This window comes from Colobus angolensis, unplaced genomic scaffold (genome assembly GCF_000951035.1).
Source record: "Colobus angolensis palliatus isolate OR3802 unplaced genomic scaffold, Cang.pa_1.0 Scaffold78, whole genome shotgun sequence".
Taxonomy (NCBI): Eukaryota; Metazoa; Chordata; class Mammalia; order Primates; family Cercopithecidae; genus Colobus; species Colobus angolensis.
The window spans coordinates 3,661,467-3,687,138 of record NW_012121598.1 but is presented as its reverse complement, the minus strand read 5'-3'; the positions used below and the strand labels follow the sequence as shown (position 1 = coordinate 3,687,138).

Below are 25,672 nucleotides of genomic sequence, written 5' to 3'. Positions count from 1 at the left end.
AAAAAAAAAAAAAATTATATATATATATACACTTGAGACAATTACAGGTATTTCACATATAATATTTCACCAAAATCTTAACAACCTTAAATTATCTCCACTTGACACATGAGAGGATTGAGGCTTTCTGAGATTAAACAATGACACAGGGCTAATAATGGGCAGGGTTGGAATTTAGGTCAGAACCTTCTGTGCCCACAGCCTGAACTCAACTCTGGCACTATCTTCGCTATGAGGAGTAACTGTCATTGCTATAAGAATACCTGGCATTTTGTGCAGGAGATCTCGGGGAACTCTTTTTGTTAGGTTTCAAAGAAAATGATTTCTAACTGCATTTCAGATGCCTGGAATTTATGCTGTGCCAAGCACTTTTCCACTTAGTTCTAAATCCATTGGTATTTCAAGGGGAATTTAACCCATATGGTTCTGATTCACTTGTACTTAACTCATCAAAGAGGATTGTTGTGTAAACCTTAGCCTCTTCTTATGGACACTTTCGAGCTCATATTTGGCTGGCATTGGCTGGATTTTGAATCTGCCATGGTTGAAGCTTGATTTTAAATCCTTCTTTCCAGCCACTATTTTGTGGTGGTTTCATCCTGGGAGTGGATGGAAATTGAAGGTGAGTCATGAAGGCTCTTCCAAAACTTTACCAGGATTCCAGTGATGTAGAGAGTCACACTAACCTTTGAGGTTAGTGAGGTTTGTTGCACTTACCTACAGCCTTACCCCATTAAGTAGTTGAGTTGTGCATGGATGTGATCTATGAGGGTAAAAAATTAAAATCATAGATGTTGCATTTTTTCCCTGGGATGGTGTAGAGAAAAATTGTCTTTGAGATAAAAGGTATTTGTGGAGGTTAGGTATATTACTACTTTGGAAAAGCCTTTTAACATGGAGTCTTCTATTTGGGAGACATTAGAGTTATAGAGCTAGTGAAAAGTTTCTTTCAGAAACTCCCTTTAGAAATGTAAAAGGCAAAAGCCTGTTTATTATCTTTGCATTTAGATGAGTTGGGTACATTCAGTTCTGATAACCTGCTGAGTTAGAGAATTAATTAACTTGTCTAATTAACTTCACATGAGCTCATCTAAGGAATGTGTGTAATTGTGTGGCCCAGAGGAAGCAAGAACAATTTTTATACCTAGTTAACAGTTTGGTTTAAAAAAGATATATTGAGTGTCTTCTATTCCAGGAAGTTGGGGATAGAAGATAAGAGTTCAGAGATAAACAAGACTCTCTCCTCTTAGGGAACCTACCATTCGGTAGGTTATAACCTATATGCTTCTCTCTGGACCATGGCCAGATGGTATGACTGGCAAATAGTCAGTGTACAGCAGTACACCATGGGAACTCAGAAGATGAAGATGTTCATTTTGATATATGAAGCTAGACAGGCTTTTCCCAAAATGCAGTGTTTAAGTTTGGTCTTGAAGGATAAGAAGGCTTTTGAAGGCAGGGTCAGGGGTTAGACAACCAGACATGTTCTTGGGTAATACAGACAATACCAAATAGTCTTCACAGATTTCTGCTGTGTTTATAGACATGGGGTGGGGTGAGTCTGCAGAGGTGAATCAGAGCGTTAGAAGCTCATGCTGGGCGAAAGGGGGTTGTGCACAGTCCTCGATAATGAGCAGCTGGGATTAACATGACAGCTTTTAACTGAGCACAGATTTTCAGGGCTGGGACAGTTTAGCCTTGGATCAAGAAGGAAACACAGGAAAGGGACAAGGAAAGGAACAAGATGTGAAGGAACAGTATGTGAGATTTACACATCATCACTGCGTGCCATGTTTAGATAGAACATACTACGTAATATCTTAACATGCCCTTTGATTTCCGTAGTGCACAAATAATGGCTTATTCTGTCTCACACTGAAGAAACCAATCAAATGATGCATGTTGGGTATAAAGATTTTTTCTGTTGAAAGTATCACTGGTATGGAATAGAAAGAGGTACAATCAGACAGGAAATTAAATATTTTAAATATTTCTCTTGTATAATGTTTGCAAACACCCTATTATCATCCCTATTTATAATTAAGAAAACTGTGGATCAGAAAGTAAATAATTTGCCCGTGGTCACATAGGTATGTAAGGCGCTTCCATTTCAGTTTGCAGATATAATGTGTATGTGTGTATATGGCTTACCTTTTCTATTTATCATACTGTTTCAATTCACTACATGACACATTTATAGAATATATGTCATGTATGTGTTAGTTACAAAACTAATTTAAAAATTAAAACTGCCCGACCTAAGCATTCAAATACGACTGATACCCATTCGGGATTCCCCGTACCATCTCCTTCCTGCTTCTCCACAGGGAGGTAACCTCTATCATAGATTTTATTACATATATTTTTTAGCTGACACCAACATTGCTTCTGTGTTATCATGGTTTACAGTGAATATATTTACAAAAACAAAATTGGGATCATTTTCATTTCTTGCAAACAACACTCCAGCACTGCACTGAGGGGTTTTTTAAGATCAAGATTTGGGAGTATGAGAACAAGGTCCTGAAACTGACTTGAATGTTGCTTCCATCTCGACTGCTGTGATTTAATCCTGGGGAGCAGGAAGGCAAAACATGCGGCCGACGGGGAGGCGTGAAGTAACCAACACGGCCTCATCTGGGATTTGAAAGATACAGATTCTCGTTCCATCCGCCGCTAAGTTGTTCTCTAACATTGAGAAAATAACTTCGCCGCTTTGTGTTTTGATTTACCCTTGTGTACCTTGTACCGTCATGTTGAGGAAGGCAAAGTAGTGGGGAAGCACAGCTTTTAGAATCAGAAACACCAAAAGCTGAATTCTCATTCTGCCACTTACTGTTTGTATAACCTTGGGCAAATTTATTAACTTTACTTTGAGCCTCAGTTTCCTCCTTTATAAAATGAAGCAAAAGTCTTCCTCAGAGAATTGTTGTGAGAATTAAGTGAGACAGCACGTCTCCCTTGTAGCCAGCATCATGCTCCGTAAATGCTCATTTTCTTTTTCTTCTTCTATAAGTTTCCTTCCAATTCTAAAATAAGAGATTCCAATGCTCGTCTTATACATAAACGACTGAAGCACAACCAGCTCATAATTATGGAATTTCCTGTATTAAAGGGCTCAACATTTCTCTCAAATCAGACTTGTCATCAGAAGACTTTCCAAGGTCTGGATGAATCTTTTGAAATTAACAACAACATCTGGAAAAAAAAATGGCTCCTCTCACACTCACAGAGTAGAGGGAAAAGAGTGAGAAGTATTATATAAGTTCATTTACTACCCTTGTTTCTCCCCTTCCCTGAGCCAAAACAATAGACTATAAAGCTGCGACTTCATCTTTATTGTTTCATAAGCCATCTGTGTTTGCATAAAGTGTCAGTACTGTTACCCTATTTAAAGGTTGAATAATGTCACTGTGAATGCAATACTTACCTTTCAGTGTCTCCCGGGAACCTACCTAGGCATTTACATAGTTATTTTCTTTCTTTTCAATCCATTCTTATTGATGTATTGTTTGAAATTGGCCACTGTTTGGGAATAACTCCAGAATTCCATTATTTCCATGTGTCCACTCTGTTTATATTTTTATGATTGTTATGGTAACCAATCAAATATGTAACATTTGGGAAGTGAGGTGAGGGGATGGTGGTCTTTACTTTCAATTGAGAGTGGTATATAGGGCATATCACATTCAAAATATCTCAATTATTTAAAAAATAGAATAAAGAGGGTCATCTAACAGAGGTATTAGTGAGCTTATTTTAAAAAATCGAATGTCTTTTACAAATGAGAACTGGCAGTAACTCTTATGATGGTAATAATGCATATGACCATTTCTTTGATTTAACTGGAAAAATATGTGTATATCAGAGAACAGTGGATTCACGGAGATTATCAGAGTCGAGTCATATCCCAACATTAGATATCTTACTAGGTTTCGAGGAAGGAAAATTAAGTTGATTTGGGGAATATGAGCTTAGGAAGGAATATCTGGAATTCTCATTTGTATTTGGGTAAAATTTGTTTATACACTTGACCTACTTTGCTCAATCTTTTTGCTCTTAATTTTTAAAATACATGCTACATAAAAATTCCAGAAATGTAGTATATTATGCTTGGATTATTCACTCGTATATATGTCAAATGACAACACAATTTGTGGACTTGTTGTCTCAGTTGGAAATGAGTTTGGATGCAAATGATACAAAACCGAACCCTAGTGGCTTAAAAAAATAGGGGTTAATTTTTCTTATGTCAGGAATGAATTTGGAGGTATATGGTAGCTAATGGTGATTCCACTGCTCAAAAACGTCATCAGGCCAGTCCAGTGGCTCATGTCTATAATCCCTGCACTTTGGGAGGCCGAGGTGGGAGGATTGCTTGAGCCCAGGACTTCAAGACCAGCCTGGGCAACATAGGGAGACCCCATCTCAACAAAAAAATTAAAAAAATAGCCAGTCATGGTGACATGTGCCTGTAGTCTCACCTATTTGAGAGGCTGAGGTGGGAGGATTGCTTGAACCCTGGAGGTCAAGGATATAGTGAGCTGTGATCCCACCACTGCACTCTAGCTTGGGTGGCAGAGTGAGACCCTATCTCAAAAAAAAAAAAAAAAAAAAAAAAAAAAGTCATTGAGAACTGAGGTTCTTCTTTCTTTGTGCTTTACAAAACCACAATGAGATACCATCTAACACCAGTCAGAATGACTACTATTAAAAAGTAAAAAAATAACAGATGCTGCTGAGGTTGTGGAGAAAAAGGAACACTTATACACTGTCATTGGTAGTGTAAGTAGTTCAACCATTGGGGAAGACAGTGTGGTGATTCCTCAAAGACCTAATGACAGAAATACCGTTTGACCCAGCAATACCACTACTGGGTATATACCCAAAAGAATATAAATCATTCTGTTATGAAGACACATGCATGTGTATGCTCATTGCAGCACTATTCACAATAGCAAAGAAATGAAATCAACCTAACTGTCCATCAGTGAGACCAGAAAAAGAAAATGTGGTACATATACACCATGGAATACTATACAGCCATAAAAAGGAACAAGATTATGTCCTTTGCAAGGACATGGATGGAGCTGGAAGCCACTATCCTTAGCAAACTAACACAGCAACAGAAACCAAATACTACATATTCTCACTTATAAGTGGAAACTAAATGATGAGAACACATGGACACATAGAGGAGAACAGCACACACTGGGCCTTTTGGAGGGCGGAGGGTGGGAGAAGGGAGAGGATTAGGGAAAACAACTAATGGGAACTAGGCTTAATACTTGGGTGATGAAATAATCTGCACAACAAACCCCTATGACACAAGTTTACCTATGTAACAAATCTGCACTTGTACCCCGGAACTTAAACTAAAAGTTAAAAAAAGAAAAAAGAACAAGGTCTTCATGAATCCAGGCTAGGACTTGATCTGCATGTCACCTTTATCTTTGCTCTATATTGCAAATTTCAACTATTGTTTATAGCAGAAGTCCAGGCAAGAGAGTAGAGATAACTTAGAACAAATCTCTTAGCTCTTCAGAATGAATTAAAAGATGTGTCCTGCAGATTGTGGGTCATTTATGTCATTTGTTTTTAAGAATAGCAGGATATATTGGTTATGTGTACCCATGGTATGTGTGGGAGGAGAGGAAAAATAGAAGAACCAGGGACTATGGTAGGTATTTTATATGCTCGTTTACTACTCATACAACCCTGGGAAACAGAGAAAACTGACTCAAAGGATAACTTTGTTCACTGCCACATTGATAATCAGCGTTCCAGAATTCAAATCAAGCGTGATGGATTCACGGAATTATAAGTAGTTAATTATATCTTGAGCAAAGGGAATGAATAGTTCAAAAGATTAAGGATTTAGACTAACTTAAAGATACGTCATTGTGCATCCTCCTTTATTTATTCATTCATAAATATTTGAGTGCTTGTTATGGGCCCATGGGGGATATTCTAGGCCGTGGAGATACAAAGTTTAAAGAGACAAAATATATATCCTTAAGGCTCACAATCTGATGAAAGACAATCATATAAGTCAGAGTTTACCATGGAGTTTGGTTAGTGCCACAGAGGAGGGAAGGAGTAAGTCGTCAGGGGAGACTTCCAAGTGGAGAAATTTGGTGGAAAAACAGGGAGAGGAAAGGCATTCCAGGTAGAGGAGATGGCATTTGCAAAGACATGTGGAGGAGAAACAGCAAACCGTGAGTTGAGGAACTGCAGTTCACTCAGTATCAATGGAGGGGGAAGGCATTTAGGGAAGAGACCAGATGAAGCCAAGTAGGGAGCATTTCACAGAGCATGTCAGGGTCTAACAAAGTTAGGTTCACTCTAGCAGGGTAAAGCAGTGGCAACTGGATTTCAGAGGAGGGGCAGTAAAGAAGCCGTTGAGGTAGTAAATTTGACAAGGTTTGCGGGTGATTGAGGGATGTGAGGGAGACTCTGTGATCCCTGCTGCCCTGGGTCTGTGGCCCTGTGATGTGGGCTGTGGTGATGCCCTTTCCCAAAATAAGAAGTGTGGGAGAAGCAAGTCTAATGGCAAAACAAGCTTCTGTCAGACGTCTTTCTACACGCTCTGCCCTTCCTGCACCATGGAAACAACCTGTTCTCAGCCTGGCTGCAGCCATCCTGGCTCAGGCCAGCTGAAAGGCCACGAGGGCGTCTGAATGGTTCATGATTTGACCACTTGAATGCCATCAGAGAGTGACGTGTCTAACTCGAGACGCACAGCAAATTGGTTGCTGAGCTGAGACTGGTGTGCAGGCCTCCTCCCTTTTAGGCATATTGTCTTTAGGTTCTAGCCCTGCACTGTGTTCTGCCTAAATGGGCGAGGTAACATCATCCACAAATGCCTGCTGCCATTTGGGGAAAGTTAACCAGGACAGTATGTGTTACTAAAAATTAGCTATCAATTTATAGAGGGCAGTGATGACTTTCATGTAGGTTTATGTTTCTCTGTGGCTCCCTTTGGAATTACAAGTAAAGGAAGGGGAGAGCTGGAGTAGTTTTTGTCTGTGTTTGTGTCACTAACTAGGAGAGTTTTGTTTTGTTTTGTTTTGTTTTTGGCTTTTCTTTGAGAATGAATATATAAAACTCAGTAAATCAGAGTAAGTTATCTAAGTAATGCCAAATTCTTATTAGTTACTTCTTTTTAAATAGTGCAGGGGGTTATTTCAGCCATGGACACTTTTAAGAATTTGATGAAAGAACGCGTTCTTCTTCCAAAAAGGTATAAATGAATGCACTGTATTGGCTCCAAGTGCATTGGTTGCAAGTAATGGAACTAGCTGAAGCAGAAGGGGGGATTTGCTTTAAGGAACCTGGGACATCCCAGGTTATAAGAAACCCAAGGACAGGTACTGTAGCAGAGCTTTACCCAGGGCTGGAAGCAAAAACCAAATGCTCTCTCCAACTCTTGGACTGTTCTGTGCGTCATGTACATGCCACCTCCCTGCTCCCAAGGTAAGTCACCTGAGGTCTAACCAGCTGCAGAGGTGAACATCAGTGCTCCTCAATCCCAATTCCAGATTTCTGGAAGAGAATATGTGATTGCTCACTTAACTGTGTTCAGATTCATCGAACTTGTACATGTGATTTACATATAGTTTTGGGACACCTTTAGACCTACCGAGTCCCGATTGTGGTCTTCAAGTTAAGAATTCCTGACTAGAGAAATCTGAATGCCCATAGACCAGCAGCACTAACTTTTAGCTGTACAACTACTGCAGAAATTTGAAAATACATTTGAATAGAAGGTATTTGCATGAGCATAGTTCCTAAGAACGCTTGCTCCGTGTGGGAGTTGTGAATTTTGAATATCAGTAGTGAAATCCCAGGATGGTGAATATGATGTGTATTAAGTTATAACACTTTCCAAGGTCATTGATATTCTATTCCTAACTTTTACCCTTAAAGGTTTGGAAAATTCCGTTTTAATTATTGTTAACATGCTTCGTAAATATCCAAGGGAATAAAACATAGACCTGTTAATACATCCAGAGAGCTACAATCTGGCTCAAGTTGTTTTTTCTTCCACAGTTGGAGAAAATTGTGGTGTTTGGCTTCCCTCTTGGGGCATTTTAAACCACTTTAATGCTGTCTCTTATTATTTTCTAACCATATACACTTTCCGCACGTATCTAACTAGTTGCCTTAGATGAAACCCCAGCGTCTGGCCAAGCTGATGTAAATCTCTAGTAAGTGGTAAGAGGGAACAGAGTAACACAGTGCCCTGTCAGTGTTCAGACAGTACACGATTTAATAGTTGTAGACCTTATCGTCTCAGGAGCAACTTTAAATCTTTTTTCTAGTTTTATAGAATGGAAGTTTCTAAAGCATATACCATTCTCCCACTGACTCCACTGGGCAACACTTAGCTAGAACTAGAGTGGCCTATCTGCCTAGAGGATAGTATTAAGATTTAACTCTTCACATCATGTGTACCTGGGGTGTCTAGGAAATAACTGTTAATTCCAAAGAGCAGGATGAATATTTGCATAATTGCTAGCCTATTCCATAAAACAATTGTCACTCACCAGTGGCCCAGAACATCAAAATCTGTATGTTTCCAGTGGAGCTGCCAGGAGGCCCCATGATTGTCCCATTAGTGACATGTTCTCACTCCACTTAGCAGGTCTGAAAAATAATGACCATAAAATAATAGTGAAAACCCAATTCTAGGGTCGGCCGCCTTAGTCTTTGGTGTCTAAGAATATGAATCATCTGTTGTATTTGATATCTGAGCATGTACTGATTTTTGTCAGGAATCTTCTTTTGTTGATGAATTAAATCTACATGATTGGGTTTTGGTGCTGCTGCCTCTCCCACCCCCTCAGCTCCCATGCCTGTCTTTTGCACGGTTCACTCACGTGTTCTGAGTAATGCTTGTACTTTCTTCCAACTTGTCTTTCTTCAGCTGAGTTCAGCGCCAGACTCTGAGCTGGAAACGGTCTCAGGAATTTTTCATTCATCAGACATTTTCTTCCAAAGAAAAGTTCTGAGAAGAGGAGGGCCACCTTGATAGTATGTTAGTATGCTTCTATGACTGTGTGTGTGTGTGTGTGTGTGTGTGTGTGTGTGTGTGTGTGTGTGTGTGTAGGAGAGAAGATATACAAACAACCTATATACCACATATCTAGTAGCACACGGATCTTCGATAAAAAGCCAATTCTAGAAATAACGTTTGCCAACCAATGTATCAAAACCATCTCCCTGCCGTTTATCTGTCTTGATATTACAGAAAGTTCATATTTATAGGAGGCATTTCTCAGCTGTGGTTAATAATGGCTGAACTTTTGTCTCTGCTTTAAGTTTTCCACCAGATCTCTCAGAATTGATGCTATCATGGAATGTGAGTGTGGTGTGTCTCCATTTCCTGTAGAATGAACTCAGGGCTGGCAGCTAATGCTAGTGGTCTTGGATTCCCATGCCCTGTCATTTATGAAAGGGGCAGTGGAGTTCCTCTGGAGGAAATCCCACCCACCACGCCAGGATTCCATCACATATTGTTGGTCTGGGCCGTGGGTACTTCATACTTGGTTTTCTGTGAAAATTCACCAAATGTGTTTGAAGTAAGAATCTTAGCCGTAATGTTTATACATAAATATCTGAATATGATAGGAGTAAATGCTTGCTCACAAAAAGGAAGGGGAGGAAAAGAAATTTATAAAAAAGCAAAAACACACAAGTCAGGGCATAATTACATTATACACAGGTTTTATTTTTGTTTGTTTTGATAGCATTAAGATTTACAGATAATATCATTTTATTCATGGACAGCCTCATTAATTCAAGTCACCTGTTCTGCACCAGGTACCTTATTGTGAAAATGGGAAGAACTTGTTAATGGATTATTAGTATTTACAGCCTAATCTTCCCTAGTTTCCCCATTTCAGCAAATGACCATTTATTCAGTGATGGAAGCCAGAAGCCCGGGAGCCTTTCTGTTTCCCTCACACTTCCCTTCTGATCCATCCACACGTGCTGTTGGTTCTTTGGCCCAAGGGCATCCCCTTCCTGCTGGCCTTCCACCCTTTCTATGCCACCACCCTTGCCAAGCCCTCGCCAACTTTCCCCTCACATCCTCCAGTAGCCTCCCTGAAAGCCTTTCCATTTCCACTCCTGAGCCCTTGAAGGAGCACACTTCTCAAATAACACATGTGTTTTCAGTGGCTTTTTATTGAGCTTTGAGCCAGATCCAGACTCCTCATCATATTCTGAGATGTTCTGCATAATCCAGCCCCTGCTAAAGGATCCAACCTCATGGCATGCTCCTTCCCCTTTGCGCTCAAAGCTCTGGTCACAGCGGCTTTCTTTTAATCCTAGAGAAGCCAGTCTATCTGCCATCCCAGAGCCACTGTTCTTGCTGTCTCCTATACTTAGAAAGCACTTAGATGTTGCACACCTGGCTTGTGCTCATCCTTTAGGCCTCAGTTTCAATGTCACCTCCTCAAAGAAGTCTTTTCTGGTAACTTTTACCAAGGGAGGTGTACCCAATTATTCTCTATGACAGCAGCATGCTTCTTTCATTTGTAACTAAATTTCAACCTCAGATCTAAAATTATTATAACATATTGATCTATTTATTCACTACCTCCTCCACAAGATTGCAAACTCCATGTGAACAGAGGTTTTATGCTGTGCTACTCACTGATATGGGGTAGTGGCTCAATAAATATTTGTCGAATGCATAAGGAAACCTATGATTCTATTTTATAGTTGGGAAGTGTAGGCCTTTACAACTGTAAAGCATTGAAGTCAAAGTGTTTAATTTAATTTTGTGTTGTAGAATTTCTTGTTCTTTCTTTTTTTTTTTTTTTTTGATATAGGGTGTCACTTTGTTACCCAGGCTTGAGAGCAGTGGTGTGATCACGGCTCACTACAGTAAGTGATCCTCACGCCTCAACCTCCTGAGTAGCTGGTAGTACAGGTGCCCACCACCACACCCAGCTACATTTTTTTGTATTTTTTGTAAAGATGGGGTTTTGCCATATTGCCCAGGCTGGTCTTGAACTCCTGGGCTCAAGCAATACACCTGCCTCAGCCTCCCAAAGTGCTGGGATTATAGGCATGAGCCACCATGTCAGCTAGAAATTTATTTTTATTGTATCAAAATATACATAAGATAAAATTTACCATTTTAACCATTTCTATGTGTACAGTTTGGTGGCATTAAGCACATTCACATTGTTTTGCACCTGTCACCCCCATCCATCTCCAGAACCTTTTCATGTTCTCAAACTAAAACTCGCCATTCCTCCCTCCCCTAAATCCCTGGCAACTATCATTGCACTGCTGTCTATGAATTTGACTGCTCTGGGTACCTCATATTAGTGTACTGCAATTGATTGATATTTTAAATCAATTTATTTTTATTGTCTCTTTACAAACATAGGCCTTTACCCTCCATATACACAATGTTCAGTGTTGAAATTGACCTGCTACTGAAAATCTCATTTCTAATAATAATTTAATGATAAAACATTCTATTAGGATTCTTCATGAACTTAATTCATCTTTTGTGGAACTTATTTTGGAAAATAAACAATATTACAAGGTACTTTTATGATATACTAAGAATATATTGCCCCTGACAATTTTTATATTTAATCTTAAGGCCCTTTCCTCTTGGGCTGTTAATCTTGTTTTTGGATTGGAGAGAATATGTTATGCTTCATGGCTTTGAAAAAATATAAAAGAACAAATAAATTGTTATATAATATTATTGTTTTTGTCTTGCTGTTTAATAGCTGATGCTCTGTGGTCAAACGGCAGTGTTTGGTTTAACGTGGCATTTCATACAAGCCGTTTTAAAAGGGAATAAATCAGAGCCAACTGGTTCTTTAAAGTGGAATTTGCAGCCCATTAAGAATGAAAGCGTTCTCTATGATTTTATTATCTTGATGGTAAATATGTCACCCAAACCATGATTTGACTTTACCAATTCCCCCAGTCTTTTTTTTTTTTTTTTTCTAGTAAAAGTAGAGATAACTTCGCAGGAAGATGAAAGTCAGTAATGACTTGCAGGATTTATAGTAAAGGAACAAATAATATCAGGTAAATGAGATATTCTCTTACTCTGAACAAGATTTCTTACTGCTTTCTTCATCATGGAACAGAATAAAATGTGGTAACAATTTGCTGTAGTTGAACTGCTGCCACACATAATTGGGTCCCACAGAACTATGGCCTGGATTTTGATGAATTGCTTAGTCTACATGTTAGATTAAAAGGTGTACAACAAATCACCTTGTTTCTGCAGTTTTGAATGATATTTACATTTAAGTCATAGTGGTAATACTTTTCACTTATGCAATAAAGAAATTAAAATCAGGGAAAATACTAATGTAGAAATAGTTTTGTTTTTTTCCTGTATGGTTTATTTCTAAAGTGCCTTTTAAAAACATTTAGTAACCATTAAGCCATACCTCAGATGCAGTTTCTTAAAGATAAACATTTTGCATAATATACTTTAGTAAATTTTGCCAACAGGTTGTATTCTTTTAATAACACTGTATAGACCATGTTAAATAGGTAATCTTGTGTGCAGTATTTTATATAAATGCATGGATTGGAAAGTATATTCAAACCTTATTGCATCGTTTTAAAAATGCCGTGTAGCTTGAATAAGATGGGAGAAGCAACATTGCATAGTAAAAGTAGATGTGAAAGGAATTTCTTTCCCCTGAAATTTTATTATAAAAAATTTCAAACTTACATTAAAGTTGAAGGAATAATATAAAGTATACACACATACTTTCCACTTACGTTGAATAACTGTTCCCACTTTTATACACATAATAGCTTTCTATGTGTATGTACACATCTGGATGTATATATATATAGAATATACAAGGTATATTTTGAAATATGTATTTGTTATTATTTACGTCGCTGAATTATTTGAAAGTTAAGTTGCATACATCATGACACATCACCTCTAAGCACTAAGGACATTCTTGCATATAACCACAATACCATTATCACACCTAGAAAAACAACAACTCTGAAATGTCATGTAATATGTAGTCCACGTAAGATTTCTGAAATTGTCTCTTTTAGAAACAGTATCCAATTGAGTTTTGAGTATTATGATTTTTAATCTAAAATAATCTCTGTACTTCTTTTGGTGAAGAGAAAGTCATTTGCTTTTGGAAAAGTTTTGAACAATTGCCTTAGAAAATATCACACGTTCTGAGCTTTCTGGTTGTTTCCTTGTGGTGCAATTTACCTTGTTCCTCTATCCCTATATTCCCTTTCAGCTAGAAGTTTGGTGTGGAAGTTTGATTAGATTAAGCCTTGACTATTTTTGACAAGAAACTTGATAGATATTGTGCACTACTTTATATTTTATAAAATCAGGAGTCCCGGAAGAATTTCAAATGGTCTCTCTGATAGTGCAATTCTGGAATAAATTAAGAGTTGACTTTTGGTGTTACTGATGCTAAATAGGCCTTGTATTCGGGCCCCAATTGGAGAATCCCCCTGGAATTCCACTCAGATACAAGCTGCAGCAGTGGGCAGGGGCTGGGTGTGGGAGTTCCTGACAGCGGCATGAGATCATGTATATCAGTGTGCTTTGTAAAACTAGAAGGAAAGAGACTGGAAATGGGAATTCTATTAACTATTAGGACACTGCAGTAGTGGATAATCAGCCTTCCTAAATTTTGACTTTGTTGTTTGCTTTGATGAGCTGGTAGTTAGTATAATTAACTATAATATAATTAGTAAAGAATGTAATAAAGTGCCTCATAATCAGTGCAGCACTGTGGAAATGAATAGTATTTTGCCATGATTAGGATGTCAGTCCTAGTTGAGAAATACTAGGTTATGTTGAGTGGCAGTGATCCCAGTTTATGGGCTGTCTGATGTTTCTAAGGTTAGACTTTCAGATAAGTAGTTGTTATCTTGCAGACATCTCCAATTAATCCTGGAACATGAGCACTCTTCATTAAAGGAAAAGACAGAGAGAGAGAGAAAAAATACACACACACACACACACACACACACACACAAAACTTAGAGTCCTAGAGGGCAAAAATCATCTTGGGGAGCTTTTGCAAGACGTATATGCCTGGGCCCTGTGCCACTTCTACTAAATAGGGTTCCATGGGGAAAACTGGGAGAGGAGGACAGGGTAGGACCCAAGCATCAGCATTTTGCAAAAGCTCCCCCAAGTGATTCTGTTATGTCCTAAGGTTAAGAATGATTGGAGTAAGAAGAAGTAACAGCAGTTAGGAGGCTGATTATGATAATGGAACTTCTTAACTTTAATTTTCCTTAGACTAAAAATTCTCTGAACTCCTTCCTCAGAAAGTTGTATTGAAATTCCACACATTAGGAGCCTAATGTTTCCCAGGCCAACCTACCTGGGAGAAATAAGTGTGCTGTGACCCTCTATGTCATGGATAAATTGATATCTCATTCTTTTGTTTGTCATTTTTATGAAAAGAAGGATTTAAAATAATTGGAGCCTAGTGCCCAAAATTATATCCTTGTGCCTTCCCTGCAGTTTGTGGTTTAGTGACTGGGCAGGAGGGACAAGAATTCATTGTACCACAGAATATTCTTTCCCTGTAAATGATGCATTTGCTTCAGGGTGAAGTCTGATTACAAATGAAAGTGAAATAATGCTGTAGACCACAGCATTCTGAGCTGCAGAGTTGGGCATGAGCTGAGGATCAGAGGCTGCAGACACATGTTGGTCAGAGCCCAAGCCTTGAGGCCAAATCTAATGGGACTGGAGAGCAATCCTTGAGCTAACCACTCAGAATGGGAACATGGAGATGCAAAATTTCCCATGAAGCAGCCACACTGGAGTAAGCCAGTTAAAAACAATTAGAATCGCACTTTAATTTTGGAATGATTTGGCCTGTTCCCCTAGTTCATGAAGGTCTTATAAGGAAGTGATTGTAGAGCAATTTGCAAATAGAAAGCATTTCTAATACTATATTTTAGTTGCATTAGGAATAATGATTTACACTGAAGCCAGGAATGAGTCAGACATTACACAAGCTTTGAGTTAAGCACACTCCCTGTCTAATGCTGAGACTATCTGAAAAAAAAAAAAAAAAAAGAGTATGTAAATTTAGCTTAATATCATGTAAGTGCTATGGGAATAATTGTAAATAATTGGATTATTAGTAAGGAATTGGGAGTGTGGGCAGATTTCTTTCTGCGGTTGGAGTATTGGACTAAAAATGGCATAACCTTGGCAATCTAAATGAAGTACAGGACGAAAAGCACATGCCGCCAAATCGGAATGACATTTGAAAACCATGTTAATACAGCATTTACCTTCCAAGACATTTTTAGATCCAATTTTATTTCATCCAGATTATGCCTCTCCCTCTGCAATCAGCAATTTTTGTTTAAAATATGGATCTACAAATACATTCATATCCACTTGCTAATCTGTACTGTCAAATAAGCCAGTTCTAATTTGTTTCCGAAATAACTTTGTCAATAGTGATAAGTATCTAGCACAGAAATGTGCTAAGTCCATAGATTCTATTCTACGTACTTAAAGTATTCGCCAAATATCTAGTATACTTAATAAATTGGATCCCTGTGGACTGTTGGAATACCTAATATATGTTGTCAGAATTAACAGCTACCATCTTGATTCTATGTATTTCGTATTGAAATAAGAATAATAAGTTACTGACCCTGGAAAAGTCTTAAAGTTTTTTTTTTTTTTTTAAATGAAGATCCTCTAATGAGGAATTCACATCTGAAGTTATGAATCAGTGTCAGACAGAACTGAATCAGATTTGTGTTAGCATTTTGTAGAGTGCCTGGATTTTGCTGGTGTCACTCACAAAACGCCATATTTGTATCTATCCTGAACCCTGGCAATCCTCATATATAAGATAATTCCATAGAGTATCTTGGCAAGAGGAGGTGGAAAAACAAATCCCACCAGTGTTGAAGAGAGGATTATAAATTAAAATTCATGTTGCATTATGCTTTTTAAAAATGATTGAATATGGCAAGCTAACATGAATCTGTTTGATTAAAGCATTTGCACTTGTCTCAGTAAATTAACAGAAAGTAACAAGCCTAAATTCTCTTTCTTGTTACCTAACATAGAAAGTTTTTTTTTTTTAATAAAAGATTATACGGCTGTGATGTTTCTAGTCTCAGATGTAGGATATATATAGTCATAAAAATCTTGATGGCTGTTTTTATCCTGAAAAGGATTCATTGTAATGTATACTGAATGCTATGTGTAATAATGAAGAATTATAGGCAATTTAAATGATAGACAGTAAGAAAATGACCAAACACATTCTGTTATAACTTGATGGAAAATTATGCAGCAATTAAAATCATATTGTGGAATGGTGTTTATTACATGGGGAAAAGCTTTGGCAATGTTAAGTGAAGAAAATTCAGCAAGATTCAGAAGTATATTTTTAGTATAATCCTTATTTTATGATTAAAAATAAAACACACACATGCATACACACAAAATCTTATGTACGATAATATAATCAATATGTTATCAAGGGTTTCTTTAGGTGTAATTACATTTATTTATATGCTACTGCCTTTTCTCAGTTGTGTAAAGTAACTACTTAATTTTGAATTAAAATACATAATAAAATATTGAAATAGAAAAGAAAGACCAAATAGCAAAGATGTATTTATTAAATCCCTATAGGTATTATTTGGGAGAATTGAACCAAAAAAATAAAGATGACTTTGGTATATCACTTCGTCCACATAGTTTTAAAATGTCCACTGCATTTTAAAGAGATTTTGTTACAAATTACTGCAGTGCTGAGTGACTTTTTTTCATCAAAAGAATGAAATGAGGACTGAGACAGCTCAGTATTTAATACTCAGTATTTAATATTTGTTTATATTTTTGTTTGAATTCAGTATCTCTGGAAGAAGATAGCAGGTTTTGAATAAATACAGCATACAATGTAAAATATTAAAGTATACCTAGAGCCTGACTACATAAAACTAAAAAAACAGTAGGGTAATAAATGCATAAACAAAGTAAAAAAAAAAAAGACACATGATAAACCAAGTGTCAGGAGAAAGGGCTGGAAAGGTGGGTGGGGCCAGGTCACACAGAGAAGAGGGACACAAAGGTCTCAGGCTTGTCTTTTGGAATGGTGAGTCTGGTTGCATGTAGATGTCACCCACACAATTTTTGGCCTGTTTGCATATCACCTGTACTAGTATTTAATATTTTTAAAAAATTGAATTAAAAGGTTTTTCAATTCATCATCCTCATAGCAGACATAACTGTGAAATCATGAGTCTGATATATTTATGCTGTTTCATAATACACATTAAAATTAATATATGCCTACTAAAATCTAAAATTATCTTGCATCCTGTGAGTGGGACATAACGCTGGTATGGAGGGAGGGAGCTGGGGAGCTGGGGACTCAGCATTTGGACCATCCTGTCTGTCTCTCCAGTGCTGCCATAGCTTGGATATGGTAGTCTTCTTTATGTATATGACTGGCATGGAATTTTGTTTTTGGAATTCTTCAGAAGGTTGATCTTACAACATGGGCGTCAGAGCAGTGCTGTTTCTGCAACACCATTGAACAGAGGTGGTTCACTGCAGATAGCAGAGGAGAGGGAGGAAGAGCATGTAGTGATGGGGAGCAGATGGAGTTGAAATTCCAAGGGAGGGGTTGGAGTGGAGATGCAAGAAAAAGAAAGCAAGGAGAATACACAGGATAGAGGGATGCCAGCAGATAAAATTCGGCTATTGCCAAAACATTGTTACGATCCAGAATGTTCACTCTTGTTGGTATTGTAATGAAAAGTTGTCCTTTTTTCCTTAGTAAATAGCATGTCTGCTGTGTCCTATGAGTTACTTAAAGAAAGAAGAAAACAATGAAAGCATCCCAGTAGTTTCATTAGCACAGCCAGTGATTTTCATAAAACGGTTGCATTCACAGGTGAAAGGAACCTACTGGGGTCACTGAGTCCATTTTTAGACTCACAGGAATCACTCCACCTAAACGCTTCTGAAAATGACCTGGAAGCATGCAAATGTTGGGTAGTGGATAGAAGCCCATGAGTCCGACCCCAGCCCAGCCTCCCTTGTCTGTCAAGGTCATTGTAGAACCACAGAAATGGGTATTATGGCCCTGATTTCTCTCACAAGGGGACAACCTGTGAGGACAACCTGGCTTTGGTCCTCTGTGCTCACTACGTCTTTATCTTTCTTGTTTGTTGTTGGCTGTCTCTCTGTAGGGAAAAAAAAAAAGAAAAACAAGAGGCAGATCTTATAACTGGTGGTAGACTGCTCTGACTGCAAATTCTCTTATGGTCTTAGCTCATCCCTGTTTTGCTTTCAGATGGTCCTTTTGCCTAGAGGTTACAATTATTTCAGACGAGTGTCCTCACCCTTTATGTTAAATACCTAATGTGTTTTGCATGGGCAAAATTTTAAATCCTCATTTGTTAGTTTGCTTGTTTCGTATTTCAAACAAGATGACCCCAACTCAAAAGAAACAGATAACCATTTCTTTTGTTGAAGGAACTTCCAGGAAGAAGGTGCCATGACTTGCCTCACTGCAAGCTTCAAAATTCTTTGCTTTCTCAGCCCTAAATAACAATAGACTGGAAGCTCTGTGAGGGCAGGGATTTGGCCTCTTTTAGTCACTGAAGCATCTGTATCAGGCATTGGAGCTGATTCAGTGCAGGCACCATTATGTTTTCTTAAGTAATGAGTGGATAATAATATTACCATGTTACATTTGTACAGCAATTCACAGTTGTAAAGAGTTTTCCATTAGCTCATCTGGTGCTCACAATGCCGTTTTCAAAGTGGGTAAGAACTGATGTTTTCATCCCTGTTTTGTAGGTTAGGAAATCGGGTTCAGAAGTAGAATGGTCTATCCAAGGCCTTACACAGAGGCAGTGATGCATCATTCTGTCCCTGAAATTCATTTCTCAATTCGGAGCCAAGCAAGATGGAGCGCAGCTGTTCCTCTGCATGATGGTTCCTGCTTTTCTGGATTTTCATCAGATTCTTATTCTTTATTTTCAGATTACAGGACAGGCCCATGTTTTACTGTGATCAGCAACCAGATGTGCCAGGGACAACTCAGCGGGATTGTCTGCACAAAAACGCTCTGCTGTGCCACAGTCGGCCGAGCCTGGGGCCACCCCTGTGAGATGTGTCCTGCCCAGCCTCACCCCTGCCGCCGTGGCTTCATTCCAAATATCCGCACGGGAGCTTGTCAAGGTAAACCCGGGCTGATGGAATTATTAATGGATTAATCTTATTTGCTCTGGAGGGCCATTCTCCAATGAAGTTGAAGAGAATGGAAAAGTAGTGTCAGCTACATAACTTCACAATTTCGCTGACTGCATGATATCCAACTAAGGCATTAGGAACGTGGCTCTCAAGAGAGCAGCTGAAGTCTTACTGGATGTTTTCTTGCCAACCGTTCCCCCTTTCTGACCCCAGAGGTGTTTGCATGTACCTCTGACTCCAGGGGTGGTGTGATTCTGTTTACAGCAATGCTGTGCATTATGGCAGTGCTGTCTAGAAACACAAAGCAAGGTTTGTGAACAAGGTAGTTTATGTTTTTCTTAATTTTTTTTCTTCATTTGAAACTGTTAGAGTTCCTCTCTCTCATGGGTTGTGCTTAATTGACCTGAAGAAAACTGTTTCTCTCAACATTTGCACGCTACATTATGCATTTTTTTACAAGTCCGAAATAAATTAGGATTTGTTTCACAGTTTTAAATATCCCCAGATGTCGCCTGCTAGCTGCTTCTCCTGCCTCCTGTAGAAGCCCTTACTCTGTTTTTGGCTTTTACTCCTGTTCTTCCAGCTGTACAAATTCTTTTATTGTCTGGACGTCTGGCAGGAAACAGGAGGAAGTGAACAGAGGCAGCTCCACACTGAACTGATGGGATTGAAAACTCTCAGGCTCTATCTGTTTCCTTTAGACTGCCTCAGGACTTTTTATAGCAAGTTGCAATATTTTCAGAAAATTCAGGATATGCTTTTCTGAGGCAAATAGATAATGCTTTGGCTTTGTTTTATATATTAATTCTAAGGGTAATATGCAATAAAACAGAACTTGAGCTTAGTCACACAGTTTTGTGGGTCTCCATTACATTCCACTTCAATAAATTCCACTTCTGATGTTGTCATTCCTGGCCTCCAGCTCCCGTGTACAACATACAGCTCCTTTGGATACCCTTAAATGTATCCCTCTGAATGTCAAGAGAAGAAATAAGTCACCTTGAAACTCTAGAATTATCAAGGGATGGATTGTAGTAGTTTATAAAATTAAAAGTTTAGGTTTTTATTGGTGCCTTCTTATTTTTCTCATTTTTAGAAAGTCCCAGTGAGTTTTGAAGAATTTGTTGGTCTTGGGATTACAAGGTTAGCTAATACCCATGAACTCATTGACAGTGACCAGAGAGCTAGACTTTTAAGTGCCTCAGCTGCCCATCAGTGAGCCATTGTCAGAGGTTGGGGTGCTAACGGAATTGGTGGGGGCGGGGTGGGGAGCATGAACTGCCTTCTCTTTAGCTTTGCTATTTGTTTCATAAATCTGGATCTTTCCAGCATTTGCTTCCTGTTTCTTCCTAACTCTGCTATTCAATGTCCAAGAAAAAAAAAAGGATTTTTATAAGAAAAGTTTTGAAAACCCATTGAATCACAATGGCAGTTATATTGCCAGTTTGAGAGTCAAATTCTTCATCTTTGGTGGTGGTGGTGGTTGTTGCTCTTGTTGTTTCTAAGAGATTCTGCCACCAGGTTGTGGCTCTCGCTCCTTGCTGGTGTTTCCAGTCGTTGGGTCAGACGTGAGGGGCTGTGTACAGTCAGTGGAGAATTGCCTCGTCTGTATTTTCTGTTGGCCAAAAATCATGATCAACAAGACAGCTAGTTCTGCCCATATGTAAAAATCTTGATTTTCAAAAATATTTTTAAAAATACATTCAACATGTCAAGCGAATGGAAAATTCTGGTCTAAGACAAAACTGAAATTGACTGGAAAACGTAATCTAATGATTTTCCACATATAATCATTTATTTGTGGGTTAAGACATTTCATTTAAAACAGTACGTGATACTTTTATAATAAACTAAATTGTTGTTTCTTTAATGTCCCTTTTACTGCATGCCAACTTTTCTCAAGAACACAGGTTGAGATCTTATAAACAGCAATCCCTTTTTTACTTTACTCAATGAAGAGTGAAGCTAAAGAACACATTAGGCTTCCAGGTTTCAAAAGGAATACATTAGACTGTTTACTTGGGGATTCTTTATTAAATCAGACTTTTCTCTGTTATGAACAAAGAGATGGAGAGAATGTACAGGTTATTTTATAACCTTTATAACAGAATGTGGTGAGCATGAGATGATTAATTTTGCTCCTGGAAGGTTACTATTTGGGCTTACACGTAAGAACCCAAGTTAGTCCTTAGGTGCTGGTTATATAGCAGTGAAGAAAATGGACAAAGTCCCTGCTTTCTGGAAGCTTATATTGAAGACAATCAATTTATTAAACAAAACAGACACGTATTAGGTCAGTGGGTGGTTAGTCCTGTGGAAAAAAAATAAACAGGGAAGGAAGGATGATTAGAGCCAGGAGCCAGGTGTTGCTGTTGGACTGTCAAGGGAAGGGCTCGTGGCTAAAGTTGCATTGGGGCAGAGACCTGGAGAACGAGACATTGTGGGCCATGCAGCTCTCTGGAGGAAGAATATTCCAGGCAGAGGGGCAGCCATTACAAAGCTCTGTGGCAAGTGGCATATTTGAGGAATCCAGTGTGGTGGGAGAGATAGGAGGGTGGAAAAATGGGTAAAAGAGCAGACGAATCATGTAGAACTTCCTAGGACGTAGTATGGACTTGCACGTTGAGCTGGGGAAAGACATGATCTCACTGACCTTTACAAAGGTGCCTTCTGGCAGCCACTCTGCCAGCAAGGTAAGTCAGCAGCTGAAACTGCATGCTCATCTAGCGATCCCTCTCACTTGTTGGCCTAATTTTCTGAGTTGTTTAATTTTTACTGTGCAAGGCACTTCTCCAGAATGTGAAGTGAACATTTCTTCCACTTCATTTGTGCAAAAACATTAGCTGTCTCATGTAGTCTGAGTGACCTTCAATAAATTCCGTTTTAACTAAATCATTCAGTACAACTCTTAAAGATAGTTTCATTGTAGAAATGTATTGCATTTTGATTTGCAAGATTTTTTGAATAACTCTGATTATTACTACCAATCTGGAGATAAAAACGAGGCCGTGAATAATGGCCTTTTAAACATATCTTTCTACTTTGCTGCATATGTGATAAAACCCACAAAAGTTAGTACACTGTCCTCTACATTAGGAAACATGGAAGGTGGGGAAACAAAAAATGCTTGTGACTTCTTATGGAACATTATTAACCCAGAGATGCGTTTTACATAATGCAGTTGTGAGAAATAGTTTCCCTAGTCATATTCCAAATACTGTGAGGGACAAATAACCACCGATATAAATATGGTAACATAATTGTGGACAAATTATCACATTGTATTCTGCAATGAATTTTATATGAGTTTTTTTTTCTCTCTGTCTTCTGCAATCTGACAGATGTGGACGAATGCCAGGCCATCCCCGGGCTCTGTCAGGGAGGAAATTGCATTAATACTGTTGGGTCTTTTGAGTGTAAATGCCCTGCTGGACACAAATTTAATGAAGTGTCACAAAAATGTGAAGGTAAGAAATCTTATGCTTTGCAGTTGTTGTGAGGGGTGTAGTGGGGGCAGGCAAAACTCAACATTAGAAACAAGCTTGTTTGCAAATTATTCCAAAATCTTTCTGTATTTGTTATCCCCATGAATGTGTAGATGTAATATTTTTAACAGTAATAATATGCTTTTGTGCTATTGGACCAGAAAAACCCTGCAGCTTTTTCTACTTTTATAGACCCAAAACAAGAGGTCCATCTGAATCAAATTAAGTATTAAAAACATGAAATATTTTTGAACCAACGTTTGGTTTAAAATGTTCAAGACACATGTTTTTGCATAGTTGTAGAGACATGAATTTAAATTTGGTCATTAGATATCATTCAGAATAATATATCTTCTGAAGTTTTTCGAGTTTAAAGATATGTTTGATTTTGTGTGGGGGGGGGGCAGGATTGATCAATCAACCCTTATATTTATGCTCCTAGTATATGTTCATGATTGTCTTTTCTAGGGGATGATAATTGCCTATCAAATGAAAAGCTTTTAATGTTAGTCAAACAGAAGAGTAATTTGAGATAATTTTTATATTTGCGTTTAGTTTATAGATTGAACTTCTGCAAATATATATAGAGAGGATATGTTTATATTCACCACTACTGCTACTGCTATTTGCTGAAATGAGGCCTGACTTCCAGTTACAGTCATAATTTCTTCGTGAGAGAGGAGCATCTAGAAAATATGTAGGCAGCATTGGACTCTCGTTTCTTTGATGAGTACATGTGACTTACATATAGTAATGTCTGACAATAGTGTAACAGCATTCTCAGGGCTACATCTCTCATCAGGATCAGAAGAGAAAACTTTTTCTTTCATTCTCAACTCACCCCACCTTGAGGTTTCATTTAGATGGATGTATTTTTATTGAAAACAGATGCTGTTGTATTTATGCCCCTAGACTCTAGCAGTGAGTACGTTCTAAGTTATTTGTCTGGGCTGGATAATTAACCTTGTCGGTTGCCACTGTATATCAGACAAGCAAAAGACAGCTTTAAATTTAAGGTGCAATTCATAAATTACATGTAAGACATTTAATGTCTACTTGCCCTGAAACTGAAGAATGTAACTCTGATAGAACTATCTTTATGAGTTGGAGTTGTTTTTAGGTTATAAATCATCATTGAATTTATAATTGTTATTGCATTCTTGAACATGTTATACATAGTTTTTCGGGGTAGTTGTAAAAAAATGGTTTTTTCTAAAGGCTTCTTAAAAAAAATTTTAAGTTTCAAAGAACAATAAAGTTGACTCTCGATAGACCAATATATTTTAGAAGTTGTACTGTAGATCTAAAGTTGAAGCCGAGAACGTTGACACTGAAAGGGGCAAAGAACTCAGCTGGTTCCACACTCTACATTATATATTAAGGAATGGTGTCTTGGGTGTATTAAGTGCTCTGTCCGAGGCCATTCAGACAAGACTGCTCAAATTTACCTCTTTAATTCACACTCTGGTGCTTGCTGAGCCATATTACATTGTCTTCTTTCCTAGATGAAAGTTACTATTCTGGAATAGATTTTCAGACCATATATATACATACACACACACACACACACATATACACACACATATATATGCACATTTATATACACACACACACACACACACACACACATATGACATTAACAGGCCATTAAAGTTGATCACATGCAAAACCCACATCAATGATAGGTTGTGTTTTACCTTTTAGGCTTTCTCGGTTTAATATATTCAGCTTCAGAATATATAATCAGTTTCAAGATTGAGGGGAATATAGGCCTTATGACTTGTCCAGTCTGTGTTTTGTTTTCTGAAATTATGATGGCTTCCAGCCTGAACTAGAATTGATTTTGTCTCTTGCTTTTTACTCAGACAAGTCAATTAACAGTAATGGTTTATGGATGTGGACTAGACAGAAGATTCTAATTTAATGCTCAGACTGAAAGAAAAATCATTCGAATCTTTTTATTGATGCTAAGAAACCTATTATGGTGGTGTATCCAGTGGACCAAAAATTCAGTCTGAGTATTACTTAATCCTTTTCCACACACACAAAAATTTTCCAGCTACATGTGAAAGTCAGTGGCAAGATAAAAACAGACTAGTTTGACTAGATTTTTTTTTCCTTTGCCATCTGCTGTTACATTAAATGTAGATAATGGTTTTTTCCTTCTTTTCATTCTAATATCAATGCAAAATTGATACTAGAAGAGAATGTCCTGTTAGTACTATACATTCTCTGGCCTGGAGACTGGTGTGAGCAGGGTTGACTTGTCTTGCTCTGGTGGGAAAGTGATCAGGAAGTCCCCTGAGAGCTCTTGGCAAGCTGGGTTCACTTCTTCCACGTCCTTGCTCCTTTCCAGTTACAGTGTCTCACTGTGGAAATGGCATAACTCTGGACATCAACTGGTGTCTCGATGGTCAGTAGAGGGAACCCAGGAAGTCTGGTCCGTAATCACTGAATATGTACCCTGGAAAGATGATCAGTATAACCATGGGGTTCTGTGCCCTTGTGAAAATGTCCTGGTACCTTTGCCATTGCTTTGAGTGGCTTTTTAAAGTTATCTTCCTTTTGACTTGGAGGGAGGTGGAATCGAGTACTTTCTATAGAATTTTTTCAAGAAAAAAAACCAATTCCATCAAATTGACTTTAGCAAATTCACAAGATGCTAACCCTCACTCTCTCAGATCTGAGAATGCCATTATTCGAGTTGCTTTCCATGAGATCTTCCTTTTGCAGAATTCTCACTTCCTTCCTAAAATGTCCCTCTTTCCAAAAACTAAAAAAAAAAAAAGTTATGAAAAAGTGTTTTATAAATACATATAATTGGAGAACATTTTGAAATGTAAATTAACAAGCTGAAGGGATTTAAATAACAATTATTAACTTTTCATACATTTAAGAAGGAAAAGATTGAGATTTATAGCTGTGATTTGAGAAA

At 38.0% G+C, this 25,672-nt stretch overlaps 1 protein-coding gene across 1 annotated transcript in view; it reads left to right on the top strand.

Annotated features, from left to right (window-relative positions):
* Positions 1 to 25,672, top strand: part of FBN1 (fibrillin 1) — a 207,649-nt gene that overhangs the window by 59,141 nt on the left and 122,836 nt on the right. Inside the window, exons 6-7 of the mRNA XM_011928574.1 lie at positions 19,043 to 19,240; positions 22,594 to 22,719. Of these exons, the coding sequence (XP_011783964.1) occupies positions 19,043 to 19,240; positions 22,594 to 22,719 (324 nt within the window). The remainder of the gene's footprint in view (positions 1 to 19,042; positions 19,241 to 22,593; positions 22,720 to 25,672) is intronic.